Consider the following 18,733-nt stretch of genomic DNA (forward strand, 5'->3'; position numbering starts at 1 on the left):
CGGGGGCACCCCTGGATCTTCATTCCTGCTGCTCCTGTAAGTCCTACCGGCTGCCAGAACCTGAAGGCCCAACCCGAGGGGGTAGGCAGTCAAGTGTAGGTGAAGACTAGGTCCAGGGGGTTCCAGTTCTGTGTGTTCCGCTCCAGTGTGTGTTCCAGCCCAGCGGGTTTCACTCTTGTATGTTCCAGTCCAGTGGGGCCACTCCAGCGTGTCCAGGCCAGTGGGCCCCACTCCAGTGCGCACCCGTCCGGTGCGTTCCAGTTCCGAGGGTTCCGGTGTACAACTCCAGTCCGGAGTTCCGGTCCAGTCTTTTCTCTTTTCTACCTGGAAGGTGATTTTGCCTTAAGGACTCACAAACCCCGCGCTCCCGGGGAAGAAGCCTGAAGGTATGCCAAGGTCCTCGAGAGCGCGGCGAGCGCGTGAGGCGCGACAGAATACAAAGGCCATGAGTTCGGCGAGATCATCAGTCCAGGTGGGCTTCATGCCCATGAGTTCGTGCCCTACGGACCATCCCAGGGGAACTGCCAAAAAATCTTTTTTTCCCAAGGACAGTCCAGTTTCTATTTTTGATCCCGATTTAAGCCTGTGGGAATACCGACAGGAACTTCTGTGGAATCCAGCCTTTGCGGCTACTCGTGAAGCAGCAGCGGAGATAGAGCGTATCGACTGGAGTCGGTGCCACTATGACCCAGTTTCTGTCATGGATTCGGGCATCACGCTCCGGGAGTACCGCCGCAGACTTCGGGAAGACCCTGCTCTGTGGGATACTCTGGAGTCTGAGCTCGAGAGAAGGCGCCGGGAACCTTCGTCGCCCGGGTCTTTTCGCCCTCCTCCCCCGGGTATCTGGCCGTACCATGGTGGGGTAGCTCTTCATCGGGATCATAGTCCACAGATGCTGAGTCCAGTTCGAAGAGGGGCTCCAGTGAAGCCTCTAGTCAAGCCACTGAGGTCGGGCCGAGGGAAGCGTCAGACCAAGCCCCAGACCTCAGTTCAAGTAGCGCGGCCTCCTAGGCGCTTGAGTCCAGTCCAGGGGATGCTTCATACTGAACCTCCTATTCCAGTCCAAGTAACGAGGGGGCTTAAGTCTCCGAGACCAGTTCGAGGAAGGCCTTTAATGGAGCCCCAGATTCTTATGCAAGTGGCGCTCCAGGTCGAGCCTCCAGTCCTCCTTCAAATGGCATGCCCTTGGAAATCTCCGAGTCCAGTCCGAGGGAAGCTGTCGAGGGAGCCTCAGATTCCTGTGCAAGTGGCGCTTCGGGTCGAGCCTCCAGTCCTCCTTCAAAGGGCACGCCCGTTGAAGTTTCCGAGTCCAGTCCGAGGGAGGCTGTCGATGGAGCCGCAGATTCCTGTGCAAGTGGCACTTCGGGTCGAGCCTCCAGTCCTCCTTCAAATGGCACGCCCTTTGAAGTCTCCGAGTCCAGTCCGAGGGAAGTCTTCGATGGAGCCTCAGATTCCTGTGCAAGTGGCGCTTCGGGTCAAGTCTCTGGTTCTTGTTCAAGTGACCCGTCCAGTCAAGCCACTGAGTCCAGTTCGAGGAGCGCTCCAGATTGAGCCGCCGATCCCTGCCCTAAGGGTGTGTTCGGCCAAGCCTCAGTTAAAGTTCCGTCCCTGCCAGGAGGCAGAGGGCGTCTCGAGTTGCAAGTCCAGTCAAGATGCTGAGTCTGGATCGAGTTGCAAGTCCAGTCAAGATGCTGAGGCTGGATCGAGTTGCAAGTCCAGTCAAGATGCTAAGCCTGGACCGAGTTGCAAGTCCAGTCAAGATGCTGAGCCTGGATCGAGTTGCAAGTCCAGTCAAGATGCTGAGCCTGGATCGAGTTGCAAGTCCAGTCAAGATGCTGAGCCTGGACCGAGTTGCAAGTCCAGTCAAGATGCTGAGTCTGGACCGAGTTGCAAGTCCAGTCAAGATGCTGAGCCTGGACCGAGTTGCAAGTCCAGTCAAGATGCTGAGCCTGGATCGAGTTGCAAGTCCAGTCAAGATGCTGAGCCTGGATCGAGTTGCAAGTCCAGTCAAGATGCTGAGCCTGGACCGAGTTGCAAGTCCAGTCAAGATGCTGAGTCTGGACCGAGTTGCAAGTCCAGTCAAGATGCTGAGCCTGGACCGAGTTGCAAGTCCAGTCAAGATGCTGAGCCTGGATCGAGTTGCAAATCCAGTCAAGATGCTGAATCTGCACCGAGTGCAGAGGTCAGTCACGATATTGAGTCTGCTATTGAGGAAGAGATGATGTTCCCAGAGGACTGTGCTAGACCTTGTTTTGATTCAGCCTGGGAGAAGATCTCCGAAGCTATAGCTGAGAGAGGGTGTGTTCACCGACTTGGAGCCCGGAGAAACCCCTTTTCTGCATTTCAGCCTGCTAGCATGCTCTGGGGATACCAGGGCCGTCTCCTCTTGAACCCTGCTCGGCAGAGGCCGCCCGAAGCTAAGGTTAGAGAGACGTCCCAGTCCGGCCAGAGAGGGGCGTCCAGCCCTGCAGCTGAATCTCTTCCAAGTTCCAGTTCTAACCAAGATGTTAAGCCTGTTCCGAGTTCTAGTTCCAGCCAGGAGGCTGAGTCCATGTCTAGTCCCAAGTCCGACCAAGATGTTGAGGTCGTCCTAAGTTCCAGTGTCCGTCAGGAGGCTGACTTTCTGTTGAGTTCCCGTTCCAGTCAAGCCCCTGAATCCAGTTCCAGTCAAGGGGTTGAGGCCAACCCGGGTGCTAGTTCCAGATCCATTTCTGTTCAGACTTCTAGCTCCTGCCAAGATGGGAATGCCACCTTGAGCCTCAGCCCAGCTTCTAATGTCAGCTGGAGTAGTGACTCCAGCCCTGTTCCTGTCATTTCATGGATTTGCCAAGAGGGTCAGGACATTGTGGGTTCCCTCAGGGGAGGGTTACTTTTGAATTGTGTTCCTTTTGATGTATCCATATTCCTGAGGTTGCCCCATGGTGACTCGAAGGAGCTTCCTGGTCTCAAGTTCTATTTTTGTTTGCCAGTTTTGATCTTCCTTGTGACTTCCAGCCCAGTGATCTATGTCTGGCTTTTGAGACCTATCAGGAAGTTTCATCATAGTTACCCCTGGATACCCGACCACCTCCGGGAGACCGAGAGGGGGGTCTTGAGGAAGGGATACTGTCCCGTTGGTGGCCGTGCCACCCTTCAGACTTACCCTGTTTCTGGGAGTCAGTGTCTGTGCTGGCTCCTGCTTGTCTCTGTGTCTGTGTCTGTCTTAGGTTCTCTCTGGCTCTGTGTGCTGATTGCCCTACTGAACCTCACCTGTGTGGGCTTTGCCTCTTCCAAGATGGCTGCCGCCTCTTCGTCTCTGCCAGTATCCAAGATGGCTCCCGCTGTTACTTTCTATGGGATGCCTGCTCTGAGTGTCAAGCCTCTGTTTGGTTGCAAGGTGATTGCTGCACCTGTGGCTCTGGTGTTGATGGGCTTTATTAGTCACCTGAAGACTAGAGCCTTTGCCTTTGTATCTACTAACCTCTACTCACCTCATCTAATCTCATGCAAAGGTCCTGGAGTATAGAGTGCTGTACCCGGTGTCAGTGTTTGCTCTGTGTGAGTGTTCTATGTTTGTTTGACTAGCTAGCTTAGGCACCGTGTAGCCTATAGCCTGTGTATAGCTTTGCTAGTGTTCTATGTTTGTTTGACTAGCTAGCTTAGGCACCGTGTAGCTTATAGCCTGTGTATAGCTTGCTAGTGTTTTATGTTTGTTTGACTAGATAGCTTAGGCACCGTCTGGCTTGTTGCCTGTGCCTAGCTCTTCTAGTTCTCTGTGTTTGTTTCCAAGGTAGGACTAGTTAGCTAAGGCACCGTCTGGCTTGTTGCCTGTGCATAGCTCTACTAGTTCTCTATGTTTGTTTCCAAGGTAGGACTAGTTAGCTTAGGCACCGTCTGGCTGGTTGCCTGTGCTTAGCTCCACTAGTTCTCTATGTTTGTTTCCAAGGTTTGACTAGTTAGCTTAGGCACCGTCTGGCTTGTTGCCTGTGCATAGCTCTGCTAGTTCCCCGTGATTGTTCCCCATGCCAGCTAGCTGTCCGGTTAGCTATTTCCAAGACTATGTTTGTTCCTCGTGTCAGCTAGCCGTCCTGCTAAGCTATTTCCAAGACCATGTTTGTTCCTCGTGTCAGCTAGCCGTCCTGCTAGCCCTTTCCAAGTCTGTGTTTGTTTCTAGTGTTAGACTAGCCGCCTTGCTAGCCACTATTCCAAGATTGTGTTTGTTCCTAGAGTGAGCCTAGCCGCCCTTGCTAGCCACGATTCCAAGACTGTGTTTGTTCTTAGTGTAGACTAGCCAGCTTAGGCCCCGCTGGCTTGTAGCCTGTGTCAAGCCTTGCTAGTCTTCTGCGTTTGGGTCCAGGGCATGACTTGTTAGCTGGGGCACAGCTTAGCTGTTAGCTGGTGTATAGCCTTCTAAGTCTCCTGAGTTTGCTCTGTGTATGTTCCTGTGTATGACTGGGTTGCCCGGGTACAGGGTCCCTATGAGCCTGGGTCCAGCTTACTAGTCATTGTGTTGATTCCTGCTGACTGCCAGAACCCGGATAGTTCCTGCTTGGCTGCCTTGCCTTCGCCTGGGTGCCCGGGGGCACCCCTGGATCTTCATTCCTGCTGCTCCTGTAAGTCCTACCGGCTGCCAGAACCTGAAGGCCCAACCCGAGGGGGTAGGCAGTCAAGTGTAGGTGAAGACTAGGTCCAGGGGGTTCCAGTTCTGTGTGTTCCGCTCCAGTGTGTGTTCCAGCCCAGCGGGTTTCACTCTTGTATGTTCCAGTCCAGTGGGGCCACTCCAGCGTGTCCAGGCCAGTGGGCCCCACTCCAGTGCGCACCCGTCCGGTGCGTTCCAGTTCCGAGGGTTCCGGTGTACAACTCCAGTCCGGAGTTCCGGTCCAGTCTTTTCTCTTTTCTACCTGGAAGGTGATTTTGCCTTAAGGACTCACAAACCCCGCGCTCCCGGGGAAGAAGCCTGAAGGTATGCCAAGGTCCTCGAGAGCGCGGCGAGCGCGTGAGGCGCGACAATAAGGGCCCTGTTTACTTAGCCATATGGATGTCTCTAGTGTTAGCACAAGCTAATTTTTAGAGCATGCTAAAAATGCTAGCACAACTTAGTAAACAGGACCCTGCATTTTTTCTTTAAGTTTTTAGTCTCTGTTGATTTTGGTTTTATTTTTGTTGTTGAATGATTTATTTTACTTTTGTTGTTTTTTTTAAACATTTTGGGCCCTGTTTATTAAGCCTCACTGTAAGCGCACCAAATTTTTAGCGCATGCTAAACATTAGAGCGCACTAATGATAGAGACACCCATTATATTCCTATGGGTCTCTCTAGCATTAGAGTGCATTAAAAAGTTTGTGCAAATACAGCGCGGCTTAATAAACAGGGCCCTTTATTTTTAATTAACTGATATTGTATTTTGTTAATTATTTTATAATATTGTAAACCATTCTGAACTATTGGTTTAATATGATATATAAGATTTGTTAGGTTACAGATAACATAACATATATTTCAAACCAGCCATGATCCCTGAGGAATAGAGGGTAGCTGATGTAATGACAGTTTTTCAAAAGAGCTCCAAGAGTAATCCAAGAAGCTGTAGACTACTGAGTCTGATGTTGGAGCTGAGCAAAATGGTTGAGTCTATAATAAAAACCAAAATTAATGACCATATAGATTGACACAGCTTAATTGGAATGAGTCAGTGTGAGTTTAGCAAAGGGAAGTCTTGTCTTACAAATGTTTTAGATTTTTTTTGATAGTAGAAAAACAAAAAGTAGACACGGTAAGCTGGTCTATATAATGTTTTAGGATTTTTAGAAAATGTTTAGGGAAGACCTCCATGAGAGACTCCTCAGGATTTTAAGTTCCTGGAAGAAAAGTCATAAAAATGTATTAGCCAGGTGGACTTGGGAGAACAATCACTCATCCCTGGAACTGTCAATAAGAGATCTATATTTTGGGATCTGCCGGGTGCTTGATTACTCAGACTAGTCACTGTCAGGATATTGTGCTCCACTGACCTTATTTTGATTTGGCATGGGTATATCTATATTCTTAACATAGGCACTTGCACTTCTGCCTTGTACTACCTAAGCCATAAAAACAAAACAAACAAAAAAACAAAAAAACCACATAACCAATACATACAAGTGATGGCACACATTTTGGCCATAGCCTTATTTAAACATCTAATGAACACTGCCAATGTAGCCAACAATTCCACCATCCTTCAAACGTTACCCAGATTTGCCTTCCCATCCCTTGCTGCTTTTACCACAGTGGCAATCATGCCTGTCTAACTGCCAGCTTCTACAGTTCTGTGGATAATCACCCTGTTTCCTAGCATGGCCCATGGTAAAGCCTGGTCATGCCCTTAGCTTGTGGCTATGTCGCACATCAGCTACATGATACCCCAGTCTTATCCCTTCAACCCTGTTCCACCTCAAGCCTTAGGCCACTTCTGAGATGCATTCTAACCTCCCTTCCTGCCAGCTATGAGCGACCACCTCCTGAACCCCGACTTCCACCCAGAAAACCCTCCCCTCCAAGCCAATTCTGCCATAAGAACATTGATAGAGGAAGATGGGGGAAGGACAGCAAAATATTCCCTCACACTCCACTAATTTCCCAGCCCTCTCGCCCCTGCTGCCAAAATGCCATGCCACATATAGCCCTTATTTACCTCTTCTGCTTCCAGCAGCTCTGTCCTGATCTATTGTCTTTAAATCCCTCCCTCATCCCCTATTGTTGCCCAGCCACCTCTCCTGCCTCGGAGTGATATTCGGCCATGTTAGTTGCCCTCAAGCCAGGCTGAGGGCCTCCTTAATCACACTTCTTTAAAGAAGCATTTAAGTTTTGTAACATAGCAAATGCTAAAGCTTTGCACTCTTCACCCTTACCTTTGTAGTACAGAAGTTTAAATGTTTCATGAGTCCCAGCTTGCTGTTTACTAAGTAAAGGTCTGGCTCCCTTGCACTGATTTCTTAAACGTCTAGACAGATTAAGGGCTGCAATATGCACAGCACCTGGAATAGGGCTCTAGAATCTCAGAGAGAATAGCTTTAAATCTTTGTATTTTCTTCAGTTGAGGGGGTGTGACACTTGTTTTATATCTATGACCCATCAAGTAGAATTTCATCTCTGCTGACTTTGCAGCCAGTGGTGTTTCAATGATTTGTTTTAGTATGTCAGAATACTAGACTGTAGTGAATCATTTTCTCCTTCCAATAAGACATCTATACACAAGGGTCTGCATAATTGATAGCCTCTATGTCTGTGGGAGGGGGAAGGATTGGGGAAGGGTTTCCTTAAAAAGCAAACACACTGAGGTACCATATAAAGCACTTCTCTTCTTTAATTCTGGAGTCCAAATTTGATAAAAAGAAAAACTGTCAGAAGATACCTCTAGATCTGTTACCAAGGTTTGTCATATTTGAATTTTAATTTCAGGTTTTATTTTGACTCTACTTTGGTTCATGTACTGTATATCTGTACTTTAGGCTGCCTGGCAGAGTCATTTTTATTGGCTAGTACTTTAATTAAATGTGAACTGACTAATGGGGAATACCATCGAAAAATAAGTGAGCATTAAACAAAAAGGAACTCTAAAATAATTCTCTTCTTTCTGTTGTATTTTTTTCAGAAATATTTTCCCTTTTGTGCCCCCCCCCCTCCTTTTCCTGTAGAGTTTGATTTCTTTATTGACCTGAATTCATATGTGTTTTGCTTCTCTTCTTATAGAATTAGAAGTTGCAAGGCTAAGCACAGATGTGAATTTAGAAGACCTGAAATTTCCTCAAAACCTGGCCCATGGTAGCTCTATCCAGCTGTCAGCAAATACACTAAGGCAGAATGGTCGAAATGGTAGGTTCACTTTTTTATAGGTTTGTACTCACACTTCTCAGTCATTTGTATTTACTAGCAAGTTTGTTCTCATGGTTCCTTGGCCTGAAGGTTCATGGTGTTAATTTGTTGTTCTTATTCTGCTTCTGTTGATTGTCAGTCTTAATGGTCTAAACAATGGAGAAGGCGTGCTGTAGTTCAGTGTTTGTCAAGTCAGTCCCAGAGTAACTCTAGCTAATGAATCTTCACTATTTGTCAAGCAGAAGCCACTTTTTGGCAAAATGTTTAAGTGTGAAAATCAGGAACATCAGTGTAGAACAAATCATGCCCATGGCAAAGGGCTAAGGGTTCATTTCCAATGATTCGCCTTGCCCAAAGTGACTCATGTAACTAAAACAAAGTCTTTTCCCAAAAACACTCTGGGGCCAAATTGGAGTTACTGCCCAGTTACCATGTGGCTCTTGCGGTAATTTCAATTTTGGCGCGCGTCACTACGCGCACCTGAAAAATATTTTTTTTTCTGCTGCACGGCAGCGCGTAGACCTTTACTGCCCAGTTACCGTGTGAGACCTTACTGCTAGGTCAATGGCTTGCAGTAAGGTCTCAGACCCAAAATGGACGCGTGGCAATTTTCATTTCGCCGCATGTACATTTTCGGCAAAAAAGGGGCATTTTTTGTAGGTGCGCTAAAAAATATTTCTGCCCGCGCCCAAAACACGTGTCTACACTACTGTAGGCCATTTTTCAGCGCACCTTAGTAAAAGGACCCCTCTCTGTTAATTCCTCAGACTGTCTCCCAGAGCTCATCTCCCCCAACACACACTCACTCCACAACTCCTCTCCATCACACAGACTCTTTCCCCCAATAAACACATTCCTCTGAACCAGGGGTGGGCAACCTTTTTGCACAGAGGGCCACATGAATGCCAGTACTATCCCTAAGAGGTTGCACACAGAAAATTAACAAATGTACCATATAATTTACTGCCAGCAAAACTCTATGTGATGACGGAAGGAACATAAATGATTTCTAGAATGGTCTGTCATTCTGTACTTCTGTCTTTCTAAACAGTTGCTAAACAAATCTTGTCCTATTGTTGTATCATTCAACAGTTCCAATGGTTAATGACGTTTGTGTGGGTCATTTTCTGTGTATACTTCCCATGGTTTCATGGACTGCATAACATTCATTGGCTGGCAATATGTGACCTGTGGGCCCCAGGTTGCCCACACCTGATCTAAACTCATCCCAGACAGTCCAGGCTCCCTCTTACCTCTCTCACCAGTCAGCCTCCATCCTCGCCAAGACACCTTTTCCCTAAATTTATTAACCTTCTGAACCTACTGTGGAAGAATGCTACTGGCGCTGCCTCTAGTGTTCTATGAACTTCCCAGAGTGAGCTGTGTGCTTATGAAAATATTTTACAAGTGGAGGAGTAGCCTAGTGGTTAGTGCAGTGGACTTTGATCTTGGGGAACTGAGTTCAATTCCCACTGCAGCTCCTTGTGACTCTGGGCAAGTCATTTAACCCTCCATTGCCCCTGGTACAAAATAAGTACCTGAATATATGTAAACCGCTTTGAATGTAGTTGCAAAAACCTCAGAAAGGCAGTATATCAAGTCCCATTTCCCTTTCCCTTAAGCTTTCATTCACACACCACCCTTTATCCTGCATTTTAATGTTGGGTTTCCCTGATGAGTGTCAATAATGGGACCTCATCTAGGGAACCAAGTGCAAGTCTTCTGAAATCCAAAAGAGAGGAGGCGACCACTGTTTGTAATAGCTATGAAACCTGTACTGTAGAGTTCATTAATATATTGATATATTTTAATTGATCATTAATGCTGAATACGATTGAAAATAGTGTTGCATATTTAAGATTTTCTTTGAAATGAAATCATTCTGTTCTTTAAATACAGTCTGAGCAACATAATAATACACTACGAAAGCAATTCTTATCACTGGGTACCATGACTTAGGCACCTAGATGCCACCTGCTGAGCACTAATTCTATAATCTGGGCACCAAGATTCTTTTTTAGAATGCTAGTGTAAATTGGCATCAATGTGCAATTTGAACCCACTTACACTGTGTTAGTAGAAAGCTTAAGTTGGCACTCCTAAATGTGGCAATTTAGCTCGTAACGTACCCCCTGGTAGTCAAAAGCGTTTAACCACCCAGAATCAGCACCTGGCCAGTTAAATGCCCCATAACCAGCTATCTGTGAATTTTCAGTAGGACATGGCCGGCCATAACCCGCTGAAAATTTGCGGCTAGAGGATAGCCAGTTATATTGCGAGATATTACCGACTAATCGCCGATTTTCAGCGCAAGTTTGGTGGTCATATTTGGCCACGTGAATATCATCCCTATTTTTGTCTGGCTCAAAATAAACTGGCCAGCACCGACTATTAGCTTGGCCGGTTACGTTTGAACCAGCCACAAATAAGCCAGATATTCAATGCTGGTCACCGGAAACAGCCCGGCATTGACTATCCGAGCTCTGCGCTGACTACGGGAGTTAGCCGGGCTAAGTTCCGCGGTCTGAATATCAGGCCCATAATACTTTGTATGTTACGTGCATTAATGTTGCTCCCACCCAGCTCTGCCCATGCTCCTCCTTTGTGAATGGCTCCTTACATTTAAATTCTAAGGGGTCCATTGACTAAGCTGCAGTAAGCACTAACACATCCTTACCACAGCAAAAACAAAGCTTTACCATAGGGCGTGCTCAGGCATCTTGATAAATTCCCCCCCCCCCTTTAAATGTGTAATTTGCCTAGGTTCCACCATTGACTATTTCATTGTATATCTTTGGAATATGGGTGTGTCTGCTGTACATGCCATGACATAGGCATGAATTCCATGCTGACAGATCCTTTTCTAAAATACTGCTGAAATTGTGCACATCGTGAAGTGGAAATGTCAATTCCAATTTCTAAATTCTATCTTTTCTTATAAAGTTCAAAAAGTATTATATAGGCATACTAAAAAAGAACGTAGAACAGTAACATACCACCCCTCCCATTCTACATTCTATCTAAAATGGGGCTGAACATTTATGGAACGGGATAAACGGAAGCTTTATTTTCCATCTTTTGTACTGAAACAATATTAATGGTTAATCTTGCAAAAATAGAGTTTATGGCATGTCTGCTACTTAACTCTTAGGGCTCCTTGTACAAAGCAGCACAACCGATTAACATGCGCTGAATGCGAAGACGCTCATGAGAACTGAATTAGCTAATCTGTAGCGCCGCTTTATAAAAGGAGCCCTTAGCTTTTTAAAAAGCTGATATTTTTTCAGATTTTTGAAACGTTGCCCGGGATCTACTTCAGATTTTTCAAAACTCTCCTTTTTTATATTATGAATTTTCTTTTTATATATATTTTCTGGGGGGAAAAATCACTGGGGGGTCCTTTTACAAAGCAGCAGTGGGGCTAGTGTGCGGGTAATATGCACCAAATAGGTACTAGTGCTGGGGTAGCGTGGGCATCCAGCGGTAATTCTGAAGTTGGCGCGTGCTGTTTCCCATGGTAGAAAATAATGTTCTATTTTCTACTGCGGGGAGCTCCTGGTGGTTATTGTCAGCACACCCACATTACCGCGCACTGCATGATTACTACACAAATAGCGTGAGAACCATTACCACTAGGTCAATCACTGTTGGCAAGGGCTCAGGCAGTAAATAGCCGTGCGCTACCTTTAATTTTAGCACACGGCCATTTACTTCCCAATTGAAAATGCTTTTTTTTCCCCAGCTGCGGTAAGAAATGGCCCAGCATGCACCAAAACCACACGTCCACACTACCACAGGCTACTTTTTACCGCGGCTTAGTAAAAGGACCCCCTGGGTTTCCCTTGCAGATCTGGGAATATTCAAAATGTCAGTTAAACCAAGCTGAAACCCACCTAGTTTGCATTTGACTTTGAACAGATTGCATTGGGCCTTCAGTGTGTCTATTTCAACTCTCAGACTTTCCAAGGTAACCACAAATCAACTGGAACTCATGGTGACACATAAGGTTAGAGAGAGGATAACATCTCAAAGATATTTCCTTAGACTGCACTTGAAATTTGACCCATAGACTGCTAAAAGTTGAACATGAAACCTATAAATAGTTCTAATTTTGGAATCAAACCCAAGAGCACAATATTCAATTTGATATTTTTTTTTTACTTGTTTATTTGTTTCATTAGACTGCCGTTTTAGGAAAGGATTTAATACTGTGCCACGAAACATCACCAATTTTAGAGGCACACAGATGCTTCATTTAGGGTAGACACAGAATTTTCAACAATAAAAAGGATGCTCAAAGAGATTGATGGTACAGCATGTCTACAGCCAAGTATAATATGTGTCTTTTAACTCTAAAGTTTCTAAACCTTTAGATCTGATGAAAATGAAAGGCTTTACTTTGGGCCAAGTTCATGTTCAGCTCTGTAATACATGAAGCCCTTTCTTGATACCTCTTTATTCCTACAGTATATAAATCAATTGTGGACAAAAAGAGTCAGACTGATTTTACTGATGGGCCCTGAAAAATGTCTGTGTATGAGCTCCATTAGAATAGATGCTTTACAACAAATGCGTCTGTTCACGCTTTTCAAAAATACTATGACTAGGGGGCATGCGATGAAACTACAGTGTGGTAAATTTAAAACAAATTGGAGAAAAATTTTCTTCACCCAACACATAATTAAACTCTGGAATTCGTTGCCGGAGAACGTGGTGAAGGCGGTTAGCTTAGCAGAGTTTAAAAAGGGGTTAGACTGTTTCCTAAAGGACAAGTCCATAAACCACTACTAAATGGACTTGGGAAAAATCCACAATTCCAGGAATAATATGTATAGAATGTTTGTACGTTTGGGAAGCTTGCCAGGTGCCCTTGGCCTGGATTGGCTGCTGTTGTGGACAGGATGCTGGGCTCGATGGACCCTTGGTCTTTTCCCAGTGTGGCATTACTTATGTACTTATTTAATTTATAGTTGTGTAATGAAAATGGTCTGTAGAGATTCCTTTTAAACACGCCACTGAGGTGAAATGCATGTTGCAATGCTATAGATGCTTTGATCACATTACTCAAAGCTAAACTTGTAAAAGATTTAGGGCACTATTTACTAAGACACGCTGTAGACGTTCAAACCTCTTAGCATGTGCTAACGATAGAGAGTGTCACGTTCTCAAAGCAGGAATTAGGTTTGTGAGCCCTTGGGCCACTGACGAGGAGCGGCAGCGGCAGGCAAATCACCCAAGCAGAAAGCAGTGCTGAACACAACAGGCAGGAACCACAGAATATAACTAGAAGAGCTTTAATAGTAGACAGTAAACATTATCCAGTAGCACAGCAAGGTTAAAGGGGCAGGCAGCAAACACGGGTAATCCATAAACTAACCAGAGTCTTTAGGCAGGCGGAAAGCAAAGTCAAAGTCCAGGTCCAGCAAAGGGTCAAAGGCACAGGAAGCAAGCAAGTCAAAGTCCAGGTCCAGGAACAGGCAGGGTCCAACACACAGGAAACTTTCAGAGCAAGAACTCCAACAAACCAACAGGAACTCATGGATAACCTTTGATACCAAGGCCCGGCAAGCAAGGCTCACAGAAGCTAATAAGCCCATCAGCAGCTGACCCTCAGCTGCAGTAATCACCATCCAAGTAAGGTTGCTGTTCAAGGACAAACCAGCAGAGCAAGTCTGGCAACCCGGAAAATCCAGACTGGACTCACTGAAGTCTGGAACATGGAAGACAGCAGAAAACAGTCCATAGCAGCCACCAGTTCTGGCCACCAGAGGGCAAGGAGAGCACCCACATGGAAGCAGTCACAAATGTGACAGAGACACCCATTATATTCATATGGGTGTCTCTGTGGTTAGCGCATGCTAATGTTTAGAGCATGCTAAAAAGTTTGCACGCCTACAGCGCAGCTTAGTAAACAAGGCCCTTAGTTAACATTTCAAGTACATCTTGTCATGTCAGTACTACCTTCTGCAGTTCTGGTACTAGTTGTACTGGAAAGCTAACAACAGGGAACCGGTAACAATACGAACAGATGAAATTAATCTCAGAAAGTGAAGCTATCCATTTGTCTACAATAGAAAAGTTGCACTGTCTAGACCAGGGTTGTTCAACTTCAGTCCTCGAGGGTTAGAATCCAGTCAGGTTTTCAGGATTTTTCCAATGAATATGCGTGAGAGCTATTTGCATGCACTTCCTCCATTGTATGAAAATAGACCTCACGCATATTAATAGTGGAAATCTTGAAAACCTGACCTTGTGAGGGCCGAGGTTGGACACCCCTGGTATAGACATATATAAAAAGTGATAGAGCATAAAACTATATTAACTGTTCTTACTGGTTTCTAACTAATATTTTGCTTTTATTCTGTTTTGTTTTTTCTTTTAAAGGTGAGATCAGAGTGGCTTTTGTCCTATACAACAATTTGGGTCCCTATCTGTCCACAGAGAATGCTAGTATGAAGTTAGGCACTGAAGCAATGTCAACCAACCACTCTGTGATCGTGAATTCCCCCATCATTACTGCAGCAGTGTACAAAGAATTTAGCAATAAAGTGTATCTGGCTGACCCTGTGGTGTTTACAGTCAAGCACATCAAGGTAATTGGAAATATCACATGTTTTCTTTCTCATAATCATAGAAATCCCTAATTAACAATGGGAAAGTTATACCTACACAACATCATACAGTCGCCCAAATGAATGGAATGGTTTATGGCTTGTTTTGTTTGATATACCACCTTTTCTATGGCACAATAGAGCGGTTTAAGTAGAAAACTAATTCATAAAAAAGGAACACCATTACAAAATTCAAAGGAAGAACAAAAAAGGAAAAGAGGGAATGTAAAACTACTCCAAGCTGAGTCCTTCACAAAGTTTCATAACTGAACAAACAGCAAACAAAAACTTTACATTATTTATTACATTTGTACCCCGTGCTTTCCCGCTCATCGCAGGCTCAATGCGGCTTACATAGTAACAAGAGAATACAATTTGTAGTATCAGAATCAACAAAGGAGGTATGGGATAGGACAAATGAACAAGGAGTAAATGGGATAGAAGAGGTATGAGAGAAAGGATAGGGATAGGTAAGGCGGTGGAGCAATAAAGGAAAAGTTGGGGAAGAGCATGAAGGGTAAGAAGGTTGGTAGGAAATATTTTCTGTGTCACTGTTGTTATTAATTAGTTACACAACGGTATTAAATGATATTAAATGATAACCATAGTAGATACATCATTGTGAGAAGTCAAGGAGCACCTATTTTGGCAAATTTTTTGCCAGCCATTGCGCCAGTTATCATATAGGACTAAATTCCATATATGGCGCTGAAAAATCAGCACTGATAAAAATTATATCTATAAACAACGCTCAGAGTTGTGTACCATTTATAGAATACCGTTTAGCACCAGGATTGGGCACGAGGATTTACACCAACTGAAACCTGGGGTATATTCTCTTACCTAAATTAGATGCGAATTTCCCTTTTTCTGTTACACGGCATGCAAATTCCAGGAATGCCCCTGTTCTGCCCATGCCCTCTCATGATCATGCCCCCTTTTTGGATCCACGTATAAAATTTATGCATGGATCCCAGCGCCCGCATGTAAATTTAAATTCATGCCAATTATTATGCTAGTCAGCCAATCAGCTATATAGATTTGGTATTTAAGAATCCATGTAATCAAGGATTGATAATTTATTTGGCATTTGATCAGAGATCAGTCATAATCTAACAATTCATGGATAACTCAAGTAGTGTTAGACTTAAAAAAAAATACTGCTTTGAGTTGTGGAAACAAAAAAATAACGAGACAGTGGAGTAACTTGGGGCAAGCTGGTACATGTTGGGGATGTATGAAGACCAACAATAATGGCTTGTATCATTATGATCATTATTATTTCTTGCTTTTAGCAGACAGAAGACAATTTCAACCCTAACTGTTCATTCTGGAGTTATTCAAAACGGACGATGACAGGGTATTGGTCAACACAAGGCTGTCGTCTCCTTACAACAAACAAAACACATACCACATGTTCGTGCAATCACCTAACCAACTTTGCAGTCCTGATGGCACATGTGGAAGTAAAGGTAAGGACTGTGGCTCCTTGTCTGTGTGCTACTGAACTTAATTGATGCTTGTGATTTATCCTAGAGACCTGGATCATTTTGTAAAACATATTTTAATTAATTTACTGAGGGTCAAGAATACCCTGACTGGGCTAGGCCATGAATTGGTAGCAAGCACTATACATTCTCATACAGTACACCAATTTTTTATTCCCAGCATCAGATTTCAGTCCCTGAGCCAGATGGAAACTTGACATGATTTGAAGATGGCATTCATTGTCCTGGGAAGGTGAATAGAGAAGTACAAATCTTCACTTGACCAAGTCGCCTGGCTGATTTATAAATGCGTACATAGTAGACAGAGCTGCAGCTAAAAAAACATGGTACCCTGTACCAGAGATGGGTAGTAATGAAGTACTTGTACTTCGTTACAATACTTAAGTACAATTGTCAGTACTTTTTTCTTGTAACGAGTTACATTTTTTTCCAATACTCGTAACTAGTTACAAATAAGCTGTACTTTTGTACTTAGTAATGAAGTACAAGTTAAGAAAGTATTTTACCTTACCTCTGCTTCTCCTCCTCAGGGCTTGCAGCTGATTGGAACCGAACTTACAGTCCCAAAAACAGCTGAGCTGTGACTGGAAGTTCGGGCCCAATCAGATGCAAGGCAGCATCTGACGTCACATCAACTTCCAGGACGACTGTGCAGGCACACTATCTCCCATGCATGATATTCTGTGACTGAGGCACGTCAGCTATCAAGCACGAGGGTGCAGTCAGGGCCGGATTAAAGGATAGGCCAAGTAGGCCCGTGCCTCAGGCCCAAAGAGTTCAGGGGGGCCCGCCGTGATTCACCGATCTGTTGACCAGGGCCAATTGTGCCTATGGATGAGATGAGGCTCTGGTCCAAGGCGCCAGCATTAAAGGGCGCCAAGCGCCAAGTCTATGATGTCACACCTCCCCTCCTCCATTGGCTCTCTTCCCTCCCCTTCCCACCCTGTTCCTTTTTTTTTTCTTCATTTATTTTTCAGTAAAATCCTTTTTGCTCCTGCAGCCACGTGCTACTGAAAAGTTGCCTGCCGCCTGCACTGGGCCTTCCCACTCTGACCCGTCCCAAACAGGAAGTTGCATCAGAAGGGGGTAGGATGGATAAGAGGGAAGGGCCGGTGCAGGCTTTTCATTAGTGCTGCCGTGGCTGCAGCCGGGGTGAAGAGGATTTTACTGAATATGGGGGAAAAAAAAGGTAACAGGGTGGGAAGGGGGGGGGGAGGAACGTGGAGGTTAGATGAAAACAGGAGACAGGATGAACCTATCTAGCCCATGGGCTGAAGCCAGTAAGCGGAGATTGTCGCCATTTTCACTCACCCAAAACAATAGCCAAAGAATATTAGAAATAAAGGACTGCCTATGTGTGGTCCATTCTATAAAAAGTCTTAAGCTGTTCCACTTGGATAGGCAGTGCCTTAAAAGGTGGAGAACAAAGCTTTTTAATTTATTTAAAAGCTTCCCATATGTAGATATTCAGTTTTTATTTCATGATATTTATATAACTAAAACAACTTAAAAATTATTGTAGCTGATAGAAATAACACTTATGTATTTTATGCTCATTTTTATTTTTCTACACTGTTCTATTCAATACAGATGGTCAAATTTCAGTGAGGATATCTGTTTCTTGATGGGTTCATCTTAACAGTTGTTGTAATCTGCCTTGGGAAGCCTGGTGTTATAAAGATGCAATATATTGAATTTAAATGGGAGTAAAATTAAACTTTCCTTTCATTAGGGCACGTGGAATCATATCTTCATCTGTTGTGTAGAAATTTACATTTTAGATACACAAATGGCTTATTCTGTTTTGAACATGTTTCATGGACAAGTGGTTTTATAAGTCAAAATAAAAATATTTTGTTTCATGCAGATCTCTTTGTTTAAAAACGACTAAATGGGCTACAAGCCCCTAATGCAGTCACTGGTTTTCTTCTATTTTGTTCTTGTGATGACTTATATTGTGCCAAAACTGAAAACTCTTATCTCTATCTGGTCGATAATAGAAGAAGCTCATTGCGAACACTATCCACCCTAAAAGGTTGTTTTGTGGCTGTACATGAGGAATTGTGATATAGAATAGATAAGTATATTAGTAAACAGAGCCCTATATTCTCTGGTCCAACTTGTTAAGAATACGTTTTACTTTGTAGAAAAAAAGAAGTAGTTTTAAGAGCTGTACATTATTACTTTTACTTGAGTATTTTTTTAGCGATAAGACTTTCTACTTTTACTTCACTACTTTTGAAGACAATACTTGTACTTTTTACTTAAGTACTTTTAAAAAGTAACAGACCCATCACTTCCTTGTACAAAGATTACCCTCCCCCCTCTCCTCGCCCTAAAACTTCCTGGCTAGTTGTTCAGATCCTTTAATCAACCCCAAGTTGGGGCAAGCTGACCACTATCGGCCAGTCTATGGAGTGTGTACATGCAGGGGGACAGGCTGGTGAGGGTTGGGGGTAATATGCTAAAGGGGACCTGTGCTTGTTTTCAGTATCTATAGTGATAACCCTGATAGCAGTATCTGACTGGAATCATGTTCTACAGTGCTAAACTATGGAGGGTTGTAGAAATAAGGAAAATATCTCATGTTGCTTTGAATGAAAACTCATCGTGCCGTTTCCCAGTGGAGGCCAGTTAAGGTTGAGTTAGAACTTCAAAGGAGTAGGAGGAACTGCTGCTAGACCAAAAATACATTAAACAAAAAGAAAATCCAGCTAATGGTTGACATATTAGATCACAATCACAGGTGACAATATTTCTGCTCATCTCTGCTTGTTACA

At 44.3% G+C, this 18,733-nt stretch overlaps 1 protein-coding gene across 1 annotated transcript in view; it reads left to right on the forward strand.

Annotated features, from left to right (window-relative positions):
• ADGRL3 (adhesion G protein-coupled receptor L3) overlaps nt 1–18,733 on the forward strand; it is a 1,077,673-nt gene that overhangs the window by 834,135 nt on the left and 224,805 nt on the right. Inside the window, 3 exon segments of the mRNA XM_030194565.1 lie at nt 7,712–7,834; nt 14,219–14,427; nt 15,741–15,917. Of these exon segments, the coding sequence (XP_030050425.1) occupies nt 7,712–7,834; nt 14,219–14,427; nt 15,741–15,917 (509 nt within the window).

The sequence above is a fragment of the Microcaecilia unicolor genome, chromosome 2 (genome assembly GCF_901765095.1).
Source record: "Microcaecilia unicolor chromosome 2, aMicUni1.1, whole genome shotgun sequence".
NCBI lineage: Eukaryota > Metazoa > Chordata > Amphibia > Gymnophiona > Siphonopidae > Microcaecilia > Microcaecilia unicolor.